Below are 11,416 nucleotides of genomic sequence, written 5' to 3'. Positions count from 1 at the left end.
GCCTGTCCCCTGAAGCCAAGCCTTTTCCTCTCCAGTCAGACCACTCACACAGGAAACCTTGGGAGAGCTGAGGATCCTGCAGCCTCGTTGTCTGACGGCTTCTGGGAAGCAGAAAGAAGATCCCTAAAGACAAGGCTGACTCCAGTGCACTCTAGAAAACCGGTTAATGGCCCAGAGGGCTTAAAGTCCCCAAAGCAGCTGCCCATCCCTAGAAGGCTCAGGGATAATGATGGGAGGCCTCGGGACGCCCCTCACCCAGTCTGGCCTTGGGAGTAGGAGCGATGGGAGGGCTCCCTGGGGATCAGGGAGCTGTGTGCTGCCAGGAGCAGTTGACAGGAGTCGCCACCAAACTGGAAGCAGGGCCTGAGGGCTCACCGGGGAGGCCATAGCACCCGCAACCTCCCGCACTCTTTTTTCCTCTCAGGGACCCTGTCCAAGAAGCAGCGCAGACCTGAGTATGCAGAAAGCAGCCCCCAGAGCAATTCCAAACAAAACCATCTTTATTCGTAATCAATACTACACAATGCCCCAAAGGTGCTGCTCCTCCCCACCCACCCCCACCCCACCCCACCCTTACCCAGGCCCACCCCCCACCCCCCACTCCCCGCCGCCCACCCTAATGTTCCTGCCCTCCCTCCCTCCCGGCCTCTCGCCCTCCCACCCATGTCAGTAGGACAGCCAGGGTCGGCCCTGGGATGAGAAATGAGCCGTGGCTCCTCTGGGGGACGGCCAGGTCGCATCTAGTCTGGGCACCCCCATCTTGTCTGAGGCTGGCAGTAAGAGGGGCACGCCGCTGCTCCGTAGGAGCTGCAGTGCCGCTTCCCCCTACTCCCTGTGGCAGACTGGTCACACTTTCTCTTTCGAGGCTGGGACTGGGCAGCTCGCGGGGGCCCCCAACCTCCAGGGCAGGCAGGGCCTGAGGCAGAGACAGGACTCAGAGAGAGCGCACAGGGCAGCAGGTTCTTAGGAGAGGCCATGAGGAAGGCCAGGCTGGGGAGGTCCTCCTCGTTCTCACTGGGCCTGCCCACTGGCCCGACAGTCTCCCTAATGCGAGAGGTCTCTCTGGGAATGGAGGCATCCCTGGGCGCCAGTCTAGGGTAGGTGCGCCTGTGCCCCTGGGGCGCAGACGACGGGCACGGAGCCCGCAGTGGTGGGCACTCTTGTTGTCCTGACGAGAGAGCAACGGCTCTGGGCCTGGACAGGTGGGCCTCTTCTCGACGTCGCTTTTGACGGCCCTTGAAGGCAGCCTCTGGTGGGCAGGCTTTGTCACCGACCCTCAGCCGGGGGCCGTGGTCCCACCTCTGGACGTCTTGGCCGCCCGCAGACTCAGAAGGACTGGAGTCCAACCGGGATGCACCATGACTCGGGGGTGCCTGCACACCCTCCTCCTCCTTCGAGGCCAGGACTCGCTCCTCCTCCAGCTGCGAGGAAGAGGGGACAGTGTGTCAGAGACGGAGGCGCGTGCGTGACGGGACAATGGCGTTGGGGGAAGCAGAGCAGGGGGTGACACCGGGACTCCAATCCAAAACAGTCACGCGGCTCTCTTGCCATCCTCCTGTGCCACGTTCCCAGCTTTGTGTCCTTCCCTCCCCTTCGGGGCTCCCCAGCCTCTCCTTCCTACCGCCCTCTCCTTTCTCTAGTCCTCTCCTCCTTGTCATCCTGCACTGCCCGCACCCCGGAGGTGGCCCCTCGGCATGCCATGCCTCCAGGCAGGGGTGGGGCGGGCGGAGTCATACGCACCCCTGTTCTGGGTCGCTTCCTGCCCTGGTTCACCTGGTGCTCCCTCCCATGGCTCCCCCGGTGTCCCCTAACCCCTGATCTACCTGGACTCCCTCCCTTCCTGACTCGCCCAGGGCCCCTCCATCCCCTCTCCTACCTGGGTTTTCTCCCTCCTCTGACTCACCTGGGTCCCTCCCTCCCAGGGCTCACCTAGAGTTCCCTCCCAGCTTCCTCAGTTCCCTCCCTCCCCTGGCTCACCTGGACAGGAGGGAGTCCTAACTCCTGCGCCAGCTTTTCAGCTACGGGCGTGAACGCCAGCAGTGCTTCTGCGGACACCAGTGGTTTCAGGAGATGGTTGGGAATGGCCTCCACCTGGGACAGAAGGAAGAGGCTGTGAGTAACCCGTGTGTCCGCAGGACCTGGAGGAAAAGTGGAAAAGCAAAGACCCACCCCATGCTCTTGCACAAGGAGGGCGCTTTACACCCTCCTGGTCATCCGCCACACAAACGCGCACAAGAACACATACACATACGTACACCAAAGGGCACACCCACACATGCACACAGGTACCACACACCACAGACACACACAGGCACGCACGCACGCGCGCACACACACACACACCCGGGCCTGGGTGCTGGAGTGCCACTCCCTGGAATCTTGCTGACCCTGGAGCTCTGAGCCAGCCCACCTTGGTGACATAGTCTTCCTGGGAACACAGGTATTCGATGTAGCTCAGGAGACCCGGGTCCAGGTAGGTCTCGTCCTGCTCCTGCTGTGGCTCCTTTCTGTCCTCTTCCCGTTCTCCGCCTTGGGCCCCCGTGGCAGGGTGGGTCAGCCCCTCCAGCTCGTCCATGATGTCCATGTACTCTTGCACGGCCTCAGGGGGGATCTCATCGGATGTCTCGGTCTCCCGGGACCCGAGGGGCCGGCAGGCGCCCTGGACCCAGGGTACGTCTTCCCTCTGAATGCACACTGGAGCGGAGAGGGGAGAGGAGGAAGCGTGAGGGGCCCCAGCCTCCACCTCCCGAGCATGCGATGGTGAGGGCAGTGTCTGGGGGCATTCACATGGGCGTGGCTGGGTCAGGGCCGCCTGAAGCCACGAGACTGTGTGAGGGGAGAAGACGGGGAGGGAGGTGCGGGGCGTCCTTCCAAGAGAGTTATGGGTCGGGACGTGTGGAGCCACCGGTTCTCCAAGGGAGCCCTCACCCAGCCCGTTTCTTAGCAGACTTCCTGTTGGGTCCTTTTACAGGGAGGTGGGAGAGGGGTCGCACAAGTTGGTCAGGTCCAGACCCCATGGTGACAAAGGGCAGCTGAGGCCCTGGCTCTCGTGACTGTTCCAACTGAAAGACCGAAGTCCCCTTGAAGGAAATGGACAGACACGGGGACGCTGGCCTGCCCTGGGCCCCTGTTGCCTTTGGCCATGGACTCCAGTGGGAACATGCTGCCGTACCTGGCTGTGGGCCCACCACGGAGGCTGGGGGTCCCCGAGGATCGGGTCTCGGTGGGGCTGGCGCAGGCAGGCCTTGCGCCCCCCTTCATCAACTGCAACTTCTGAATCTGCATCTCCTCCTCTGCCTCAAGCTCCATGAACCTGGAGGGAGAAGAAGGCACAGGCTGCGCTGAGGAGGCGGCCGCCCGGAGCCCAGCAAAGGCAGCAGCCGATGGAGGGGTGGAGAGCAAGTGCCTTGCGGCTGTCAGGGCCCCGGCCACTGAGGAGGCAGGAGGCAGGAGGCAGGAGGCAGGCTGGTGGAGCACACGCCCCGCTCGGCCCCTCTGGCTGGAGTCCGACCCCGCTGGGCTGGGCATGGCCACCCCAGCCTGTCCTGGGCCTTCATGTGGATCCCAGGATGGCTCAAGGTCAGGGGAGGGTGGAGCCACCAGAGGTAGCACAGAAGAGCCCACGCTCCAAAGGTGAGGGAGAGGCTTCCGGAGGGGAGAACGGCCCCTGGGCTGCAGGGGCCCAGGGCTGGCTGACAACGTCCTCTCTGATGAGCACCCTCACAGCGGGACCCTGCCCTGCTGTCAGCCCCCATCACCACCACCCCGCCCCCTGCCCACCGCACACCGCCCTCAGCCCCCTACCCGGCCCAGAAAGGCACGCGGCTGTCGGGACCCCGAACCCTGACTCACGTTTCTGCCATCTCGTAATAGGTCATGCGGTCGTAGTTGCTTTTGCGATCCCATTCCTGCATGGCCTGCCCTATCCCCTCCTCCAACGTCATGGTGGGCTTCAGGCGGGACAGGGACCGCAGCACGGGGCTGTAATACCTCAGGGTCAGTCACAGTGTGCAGCTTGGCCCCCCACCCAGCTCTGTGGAGCCCACGGTCCCACCTCCCCACCCAGCGTGAGCGCCTGCAGGTGAGGGAGGAGGCGTCTGTGTGTGCAAACACAAGACTTCCCAGCTACTGCCATTGCTGCTGCACATTCACACCAGCCCATGAACCTGGACTCGAGGCTGACCGCCCACTCGCACCCTGTGGCTGGGACGCTGCTCTCAGACCTCCCCCCCAGTACCCCGGAGGGTAAGCCAGCCCGCAGGTCCATCCCACGCTCCTCCCCTCCTCCGTTGTGGGAAAGGTCCAGGGGAGTCCCCTGTGCCCCTGCCCAGCGCACTCACATGAGAAAGCAGGAAAGCGCTTCTGCATCAGGGCTCTGGGGAAGGTGCCTCCGGGCCAGGGCCTTGAAGCGACGCCAACGTTGGAAGTTCTCGTGCAGGTTCTTGGGGTTACAGAAGTCATCTGGCGCGGCCTCGGACTGGGAGGCGGCCAGGCCACTGCCGCCGGAAGCCCCGTGGAGCCGAGCCCCAGTGTCCACTGAGGGGACGATGGAGGCCAGCTGTGCAGTTTTTGGTGGAGCGCGAGGAGGAAAGCCGGGACACCAGCCTCCCTCGCCGGCCGGGGCGCCTCCAAGAGCCAGGGTGGACATAATCGCCTCCACTGCAGATGCTTCCAAGAATGGAGGTGCAGGGCACACAGCGCCGCCACACAGGGCCCCTGGCGTGCTCCCGGGCGCCTGGGTCAGGACACGGGTCTGAGTCTGGGGGGGCCGTGGTCGCCCCGCTTCTGACCTGACCTTGTCCATGATGTCGCAAGCCCCAGTCCCAATGGGGCCACGTCCAGCACCCCCGGCTACCAGAGGTGTGCCGGGCAGACCCGGCAGCGCCGGCGGGAAGCCAGCAGGCAATGACAGGGTCTTCAGGGGCAGCAAGAGCTGCTCGAGAGGAGGCAGGTGTTCAGGGCCAGCAGTCGGCTGGGGAAAGGGCAGTGGCTTCAAAGGAGTCATGGAGGCACCAGGGTTCGTGGTCACATCCGCTCCCAGCACTGCAGATGCTGTTGAGACAAAGGAAAGGGGGAGTTGCAGTGGGAGACTCAGCACACAGTCTCTGAGCACTGAGCCTCTCTGGGTCCTTTTCAGCCCCTGGGGAATCAGAGCTGTGAGTCTCAACACCAGAGGGCCCTCTGGGTGGGGGAAACTGTGGAGCCCGCCAGTGTCCTCAAGGCGTTGTCATGCTCTGACCTCCGGCTGACAATTATTCCACGGGGAGCGCTTGCTCCCCACTCACTAAGGCTCCCCGACCACTGTCTCCTGAGGAGAAACAGCGCCAGCCAGCACTGACTCTGAGAGCCTCCCTAAGGGGGTCCCCCGGCACCCGACCCTGCCAGCCCCGCAGGCTGTCTCCCAAGACGTGGCACCGGGCAGGAATCCGCTCCGCGGGAAAGGGCCCTAGCAGACACGCCAGCGGTAGCGACCTTCTCCACGCTAAGTTCTAGGCACCCAAAGGGCCTTTGTGAACGGGCAGTCTCCAAAACGTTAGGGCCCCGTCTCCTTCTCAGCCCTCCTTTTCCTCAATATACATCGCTCTCCTTTCTTGGTCACGCACAACAACACAAAAACACTGGAGTAGTATCCCTCCACGGGAAGGAGCCGGGAACCCTGATGTAACCCCTTTAACACACCAGCCCAGCATGCGCACGTGTGTCAGAACCAACAACAGCAAGCCCTTAACCTGGACCAGGTTCTGTCACGCCCGCCCCTGCGCTCAGAGTACGCGCCCCCCTCAGGAGCTCTGTGTCCCTTAGATTCTGTCCTCTCACAGCCTGCAGTGGCTGCAGAGAATTAGAGAAGGGCCAGGGGGCGGAGAACACTGGGGCTGTCCGTCGGTTTCCAGAATGTCCCGCTGGTCATGGGACTGCAGACTGACGGTGGTCCTGCCCCTACCAGCCCCCAGCAATAGAAAGTGAAGACGCAGTAACAACCAGGCGTGAGCCAGGCGTCGGTGGGACAAAACTGTCCCAAGCGCACCCCTGTTCAGAGGAGCTCATGCTCAGGCTAGTGCGGGGGGGAAAAAGCCCCACATCACGTGCCCCTAAACACTCAAGTCAGGTGTCCTGGGACTCTTACTTGAGATGCGGAAGATGGCCTTCCTGCTTCTGCGCTACTCCCCTCGCCCCCTTTGAAAAAGGAACCGCCTTCACAGGCATTCTGAGGGAAAACCAACCCCGCTCCGCATCCGTTCTCTGTCCGGGAAGCAGGGGTGTGAGGTATGAACAAACCCTTTGAAGAACTGAGTTGCCACAGAGGGGGAACAATTCAGGGCAGGTCGGGGAACGGAGCCCCACCCCGGTGGAAGTTACGCGGCTGCCCCGGCCCCCGTGGAATCCAAGACAACCGACAGCCCCCAGGGCTGAGGAGAGGTGAGCTCTGGGCTGGAAGGAAAGGAGAAGCGCTAGGCTGCGGCAGTTGGAGCACCTTCCAACCTCGCCCTCAGGGAGGACATTGCATCGTAGACTTGGCCACGGCCAGCCCCGATGGACACCGTTCTGGCGAAAACCACCTCTTCTCACTGCCCCCATCAGCTCTAGCATACATAGTTCAAGTCCCTTAGAAAGAGACTGCGGAGCGAGCCCCAGGTGCCTGAAGAACAGGACACTGGACTGGGCTTTCCCGTGACCCTCCCTGCGTCACCACCCGGCATCCCCCCGCTACTCCCGACACACACAGGTCGAAGTGGCTTGTTTCCCCTCTAGGCAGAATGCACGTGCCTGCTGCTGTCCTTTCTCGGCACCCAGGCCTTTCCCCTGAGTCGCCCTGCCCCGCACCTCTCAGGAGCCGTCCTGTCCAGTGCCAGCACAGTTTCCCACTGGCTCCCGGCCTCCCCGCGTGATGGGTCCGTGGAGGCCCAGTGCTCTCTCCTTCCTCTCCTTCAGTCCAAGCTATGTTTCCCCAGTGGAGGTGTCACATTTTAATCCCTAGTTCTGAGGGACAGCCCCGTCTCTAAAACAATCCCCCCTCGGACCTACAGGCTTACCTCCTTGGGAAGTCATCCCCGCAGGCCGAGGCACTGACCACCGCGGCCGAGCGGCCTCCGCAATGAGAAAACTCGAGCACGGGAACTGGAGAGTGACCTGCTCCAACAGATGCTCAGCATCCAGTGGAGGGAAGAGTTTGAATTTAAACAGCAGAATGCAGGACTCCAGACATTCCGCAGCGGGGGAGGGGCCGAGGGCTGGTAGGCTGGGCGGGCGTGGGAGGGGCCAGTGTTCCACGGAGGGCTCGGGCAGGTGGGCAAGAACCAGAAGTTCCTTTCAAGTAATGAGCGGCACCGTAAATGGTGTGTGCCTCTTATAGGCAATGTGTACATTGCTTTTTCTTGGGTTCACGGCACAAAGGCTTTACTTGACGTTCCCTTATTTCAGTCCTCGGTCCAACAACCTGCTTTGGGGGTCCCTCAACCTGCTTCTTTTCTGGTTCTGGGCTTACTTCAACCCAGGCTGCGCTTTCTGAGTAAAATTCAAACACATAACCTGAAAAAACAACAGATACCGACGTATGGCCACAGGGAGCCCAGTGTCTGAAACTAGGAGTGACTCCGCAGAGGCAGCACGGGCACATCATTCTTTAGGAAACGGTCCTGCGCCCCCGAGTACTGTCCCGTGCTGGAACCGCCAGAGACCGCAGCGGGCCCAGCCTTTCGAGCCATCCCCTTTGCTCCAGCCCATGGGGGAAGGCCCCGTAGCCTCCATCTGCATGTGTATCATGCCAGCGCGCCTTAAAAAAACGTGTGTTATTCTTAGTTTGATATTGTGCATAAATGTCAGTTTATCACCATCAAAACGATATGCACAGGCGTTTGTGTCCTGTGCTGGGAAAGGACAGGATTGTTAGGAAATTGGTCAAGGGAGATGAGGGGTGACGACTTTGGAGGATGGCAACCAAATCTCTTGGGAGACAAGCTTCACTCCCTGCCAAAGCAGCAGGGTCCCTACTGATTGATGGCAGGCTGAAGGACTGTTCCACACGGTGAACATTCGCTGAAAAAGATTCCCGTCGGCCCTTAAGACATTTCCGGCCCACCCTCCCTACTCACCCCCAAAAGGACAGACTGACTCAGAAGAAGATGAGGTGAGAGCAATTCAAGCAAAATCATGGTAGACTTTATTTCAAAAGACTACCTTGAGGCTCGAAAGAGTAAACGACATGAAGGTATTTCTCAGGACTCGGGCTTTGATCACGAGGAAACCTTGAGCATTAGAGGAATGGAGAGATACCACGCTTGTGTCTTGTGGAGTTCTCAGCCTGTGCGCCTGGAGAAGCTGAGGGTTTCTTGGATGCCAGTGGCCTTCACAGTTAAACCGTGGAGCGAGATGCTCTCGTCTTGCAAACGACCATAAGGAGGATCTGCTGATTGCAGTTTCTCCGGCAGCTCTGGCAAACTCAAGTCCCCCGGTTGATTCTGCTACTGTAGGTATATTTTGTATTGCCAAGTGAAAGTCTGCAAAAGAATACATAAAAGGAGGGACAGGTGAGTGAACTTGTTCCCAAGCAGCCAAGGGTGGATCGATGTTGTAACCACCTCCTTGCAAAAGGAAACATCGGCGCATCCACATGCATGGAAAGACTTCCGTGTACTAAGTAAACACAGCAAGAAAAATGTTCTAGTTCAGTAAATGGGTTTGGGAAACTGTAGGGACGGAGTGAGGGGAAAGCATGTCTCAGAGTCTTTCCCAGGTCTACAGTTCTTGGCCAGAACTGTGGAATGGAACATCCAGGCTTGGTAGGATTAAGGCCCTGCCGTTTTCAGAAACCTCAGAAATGCAGTGCACAGGGCATGAAGGCACTTGCGCCGACTTGTGGCCAAGTGCTTCAGGGAGACTTCTGCAAACCAACTGGAGGCCCTCTTCCACGAGGCTGGGATCTAAGTGCACGCGTTGCACATTTGCAATTTTACAACCCACACGCCGCTTGAAGGAGCGACAGTCAGGGGACTTCCTGAGAAGGAGGAGGAGGAGGACTGCCCTAAGATGCTCCCCAGGGAGCCCCACGTTCCAGGGTGCCCCGCGCCAGGACGCACGCACGCACGTGCCCGCTGGGGCGCGGGGCTCCCCTCCCAAGGCGCGTCCCAACGTCCGCAACGGCTCCCAGCGTCCGTTGCGGTGGTTGGGCCCGTACGCGCGCATGCGCCCACGGGGGATGCACGGTGCCCAACGGCCGCCCTGGCTGGGCACCGGGACTGGCATGGCGGCCTCCGGGGTCGGTTATGTACACGAGGAGGTAGGGGATGCGCGGACTCTTCACCCCTCCGGCGTCACCGCTCTTCAGTGTCGTTCAGGCCGTGGGCTGCATGGGACCCAGGTGTGTGTTCCTGCCCCCACACAGCTCGCTTCCGGTGGTGTTTACACCAGGCGATTGGCCCCCCTGGGAACCGGCCGCAGGGGCTGCTACTAGTGGGTGTGAGCTGTTGAACTCTGCGGGTCGTTGTGTCCCCTGCATTCAGGGTAATACGAAAGCCCTGGGGCAGTTCTTCCGAATTTGACGTTGTCCTCCAGTTCGGCAGGAAGGAGCTCAGGTCTTGAAAAGGAGCGCAAGCAGGTGACGTTTTCACCTGCGTCCCTACAGTCTCAGGAACGCCTTCCTCCTTAGCTCCTTAGCGTGAAATCTCAACCAACGATTCCGTTCCCGCTGCGCTGGTGTCAAGGAGGTGAGCGACTTTGCAGGATCCGACGGGAACGCAGTGCGTTGTCCAGTCAAGGACCTGCAAGCACAGGTGGGTTTTGTGCGTACGTAGTTGGCCGGTGGGCATCTCCTAGGGGCATTGAAATGTGTGGGTTCGGGTTTTGGTTGGTGGGAGTCTGATACGTGGGCTGAGACGCGTGGGATCGTTTCGTCGGTGTTCGTGTGAGAGGGTGTAGGATTGAGTGTTGAATTTGGAGGGAGCTGAGCTGTGTTGCTCGCATACTCAAGGAGTCGGCCGTTAGGTGTTTGTGATGCGGTGCTTGGGGAAATGCTTCCCTGGATTTTTCCGTCCCGTGAATTTGGGGACTTCTCTGATGGCTGCTTTGAAAGGATTATCTGCACTCGCATATGGGCAATGTTAGGAAAAGCGCTTGTGTTCGTCAGCGTGGGGCTATGATCTTTCTGTTACGTATTTGGGGCATGTAGAAGGACCGTTGTGTATTCAGGGCACATTGCAAAGGGGTTGCGTGTATTTCCTTTTGGGATTTTTTCAGGAGCTGTGTATATCTGTTTCAGTGTGCAGAGGGCAAATCAGTGACTCTTCCATAGGCCTGGTGCCTGTCGTATATGCGGGTGTGATGAGGTTTTTGAGTGACTCTGTACTGTGCGGGATGGAAGAGTTAATACTGTGCGAGCATTAGGGAGGGTGGGGGTATGTATATGCAGGTAGTGTGACAATATATGTGTTTTGGGGACATACGGTAGGGGGTGAGCTGTGTTCACATTTGTAGTGCCCTGGGGAATTGTGGGTATATTGGGGGCTTGTGGAGAGCTGTGTGTGTGTATTGAGAGCGCGTGTATATTCAAGGCGCATGACTGTTTGGAGGAATATTTCCTGGAGCGTTGTGGTTTCTGTTTTTCCGTAGGGGGCCATTATTAGGCCTGTCTATTTTGGGAAGTGAGTAGGGGTGTATCTGATGGAAAGACAGGTGTCTGTGTTTAGACAGAAGAGCGGGAGAATCGTATTTGTATGTATTAGAGGTGTGTGGTGTGGTCATTTGTTAGGATTTGTGGATGGGAGAGCTGGCTCTTATCAGCTAGGGATTATTGGGTACGTGGAAGTTGTCTCTTATCCGGTTTGCTGGAGATATTTCTGTGTCTTGCCCATGAATACTGGTTTGTGTTCACATCCATCACCAGGAGCGTGAATTACCAGTCCGTTCATAGGGTGTATGGGAGCGTTAGGAGTATTGAAGGCGTATGTCTTCAGAGAATGCTGGAGTGCTCCCACGTGTGTTTGGGAGTAGGTAGTAAGCAGTGGCCTGCGTATATTCAGGGTTAGGCTAGAGAGAAATATTGATATCGAAGGCGAGGGGCGACGAGACTGTATTTTGGAGAGGTGGTAGACGGTGTAGTGTTTGAGAGATCTGTTCATTCCCAGGCTGGGGACATGTGCCCTTGTGTGTGTTTCCATAGATGTGAGCATGGTGTATGCGTATTAGTGGGGGTTGAGGGATTTTCGGTGTTGTGTTTCGCATGTATCTACCTGAGCATATGAGGTGCATATTCATGAGTGGCCTGTGGGTGCGCATTTGGGATGTGTGAGTGTATCAGAAGGTTTCGGGTACTGTTTGTGTCTATTCCAGAATGTAACGCTTGCAGAGTTTTGGTGGCGTAGCTTGTATGTGTCTTCTCAGTGTTTGTGAGTTGGACTTACATGTATTTGAAGTATAGGTTATT

General features: G+C 59.0%; 1 protein-coding gene across 1 annotated transcript; it reads right to left on the bottom strand.

The window, feature by feature from the left end:
- Positions 1 to 740: 740 nt before the first annotated feature.
- Positions 741 to 7,703, bottom strand: LOC129083311 (NUT family member 2G-like). Its single transcript, XM_054589148.1, is given in 10 exon segments — positions 741 to 1,421; positions 1,978 to 2,091; positions 2,411 to 2,694; positions 3,161 to 3,257; positions 3,259 to 3,313; positions 3,853 to 3,981; positions 4,341 to 5,052; positions 7,032 to 7,305; positions 7,400 to 7,527; positions 7,631 to 7,703. Coding segments are annotated over 10 exon segments (2,547 nt in total).
- Between the last annotated feature and the right edge of the window lie 3,713 nt (positions 7,704 to 11,416).

The sequence above is a fragment of the Pteronotus mesoamericanus genome, unplaced genomic scaffold (assembly GCF_021234165.1).
Source record: "Pteronotus mesoamericanus isolate MK-2021 breed Mesoamerican mustached bat unplaced genomic scaffold, CSHL_Meso_final scaffold_167, whole genome shotgun sequence".
NCBI classification, from domain to species: domain Eukaryota; kingdom Metazoa; phylum Chordata; class Mammalia; order Chiroptera; family Mormoopidae; genus Pteronotus; species Pteronotus mesoamericanus.
The sequence above is the reverse complement of the archived record's forward strand: the minus strand, read 5'-3'. Positions and strand labels throughout refer to the sequence as shown.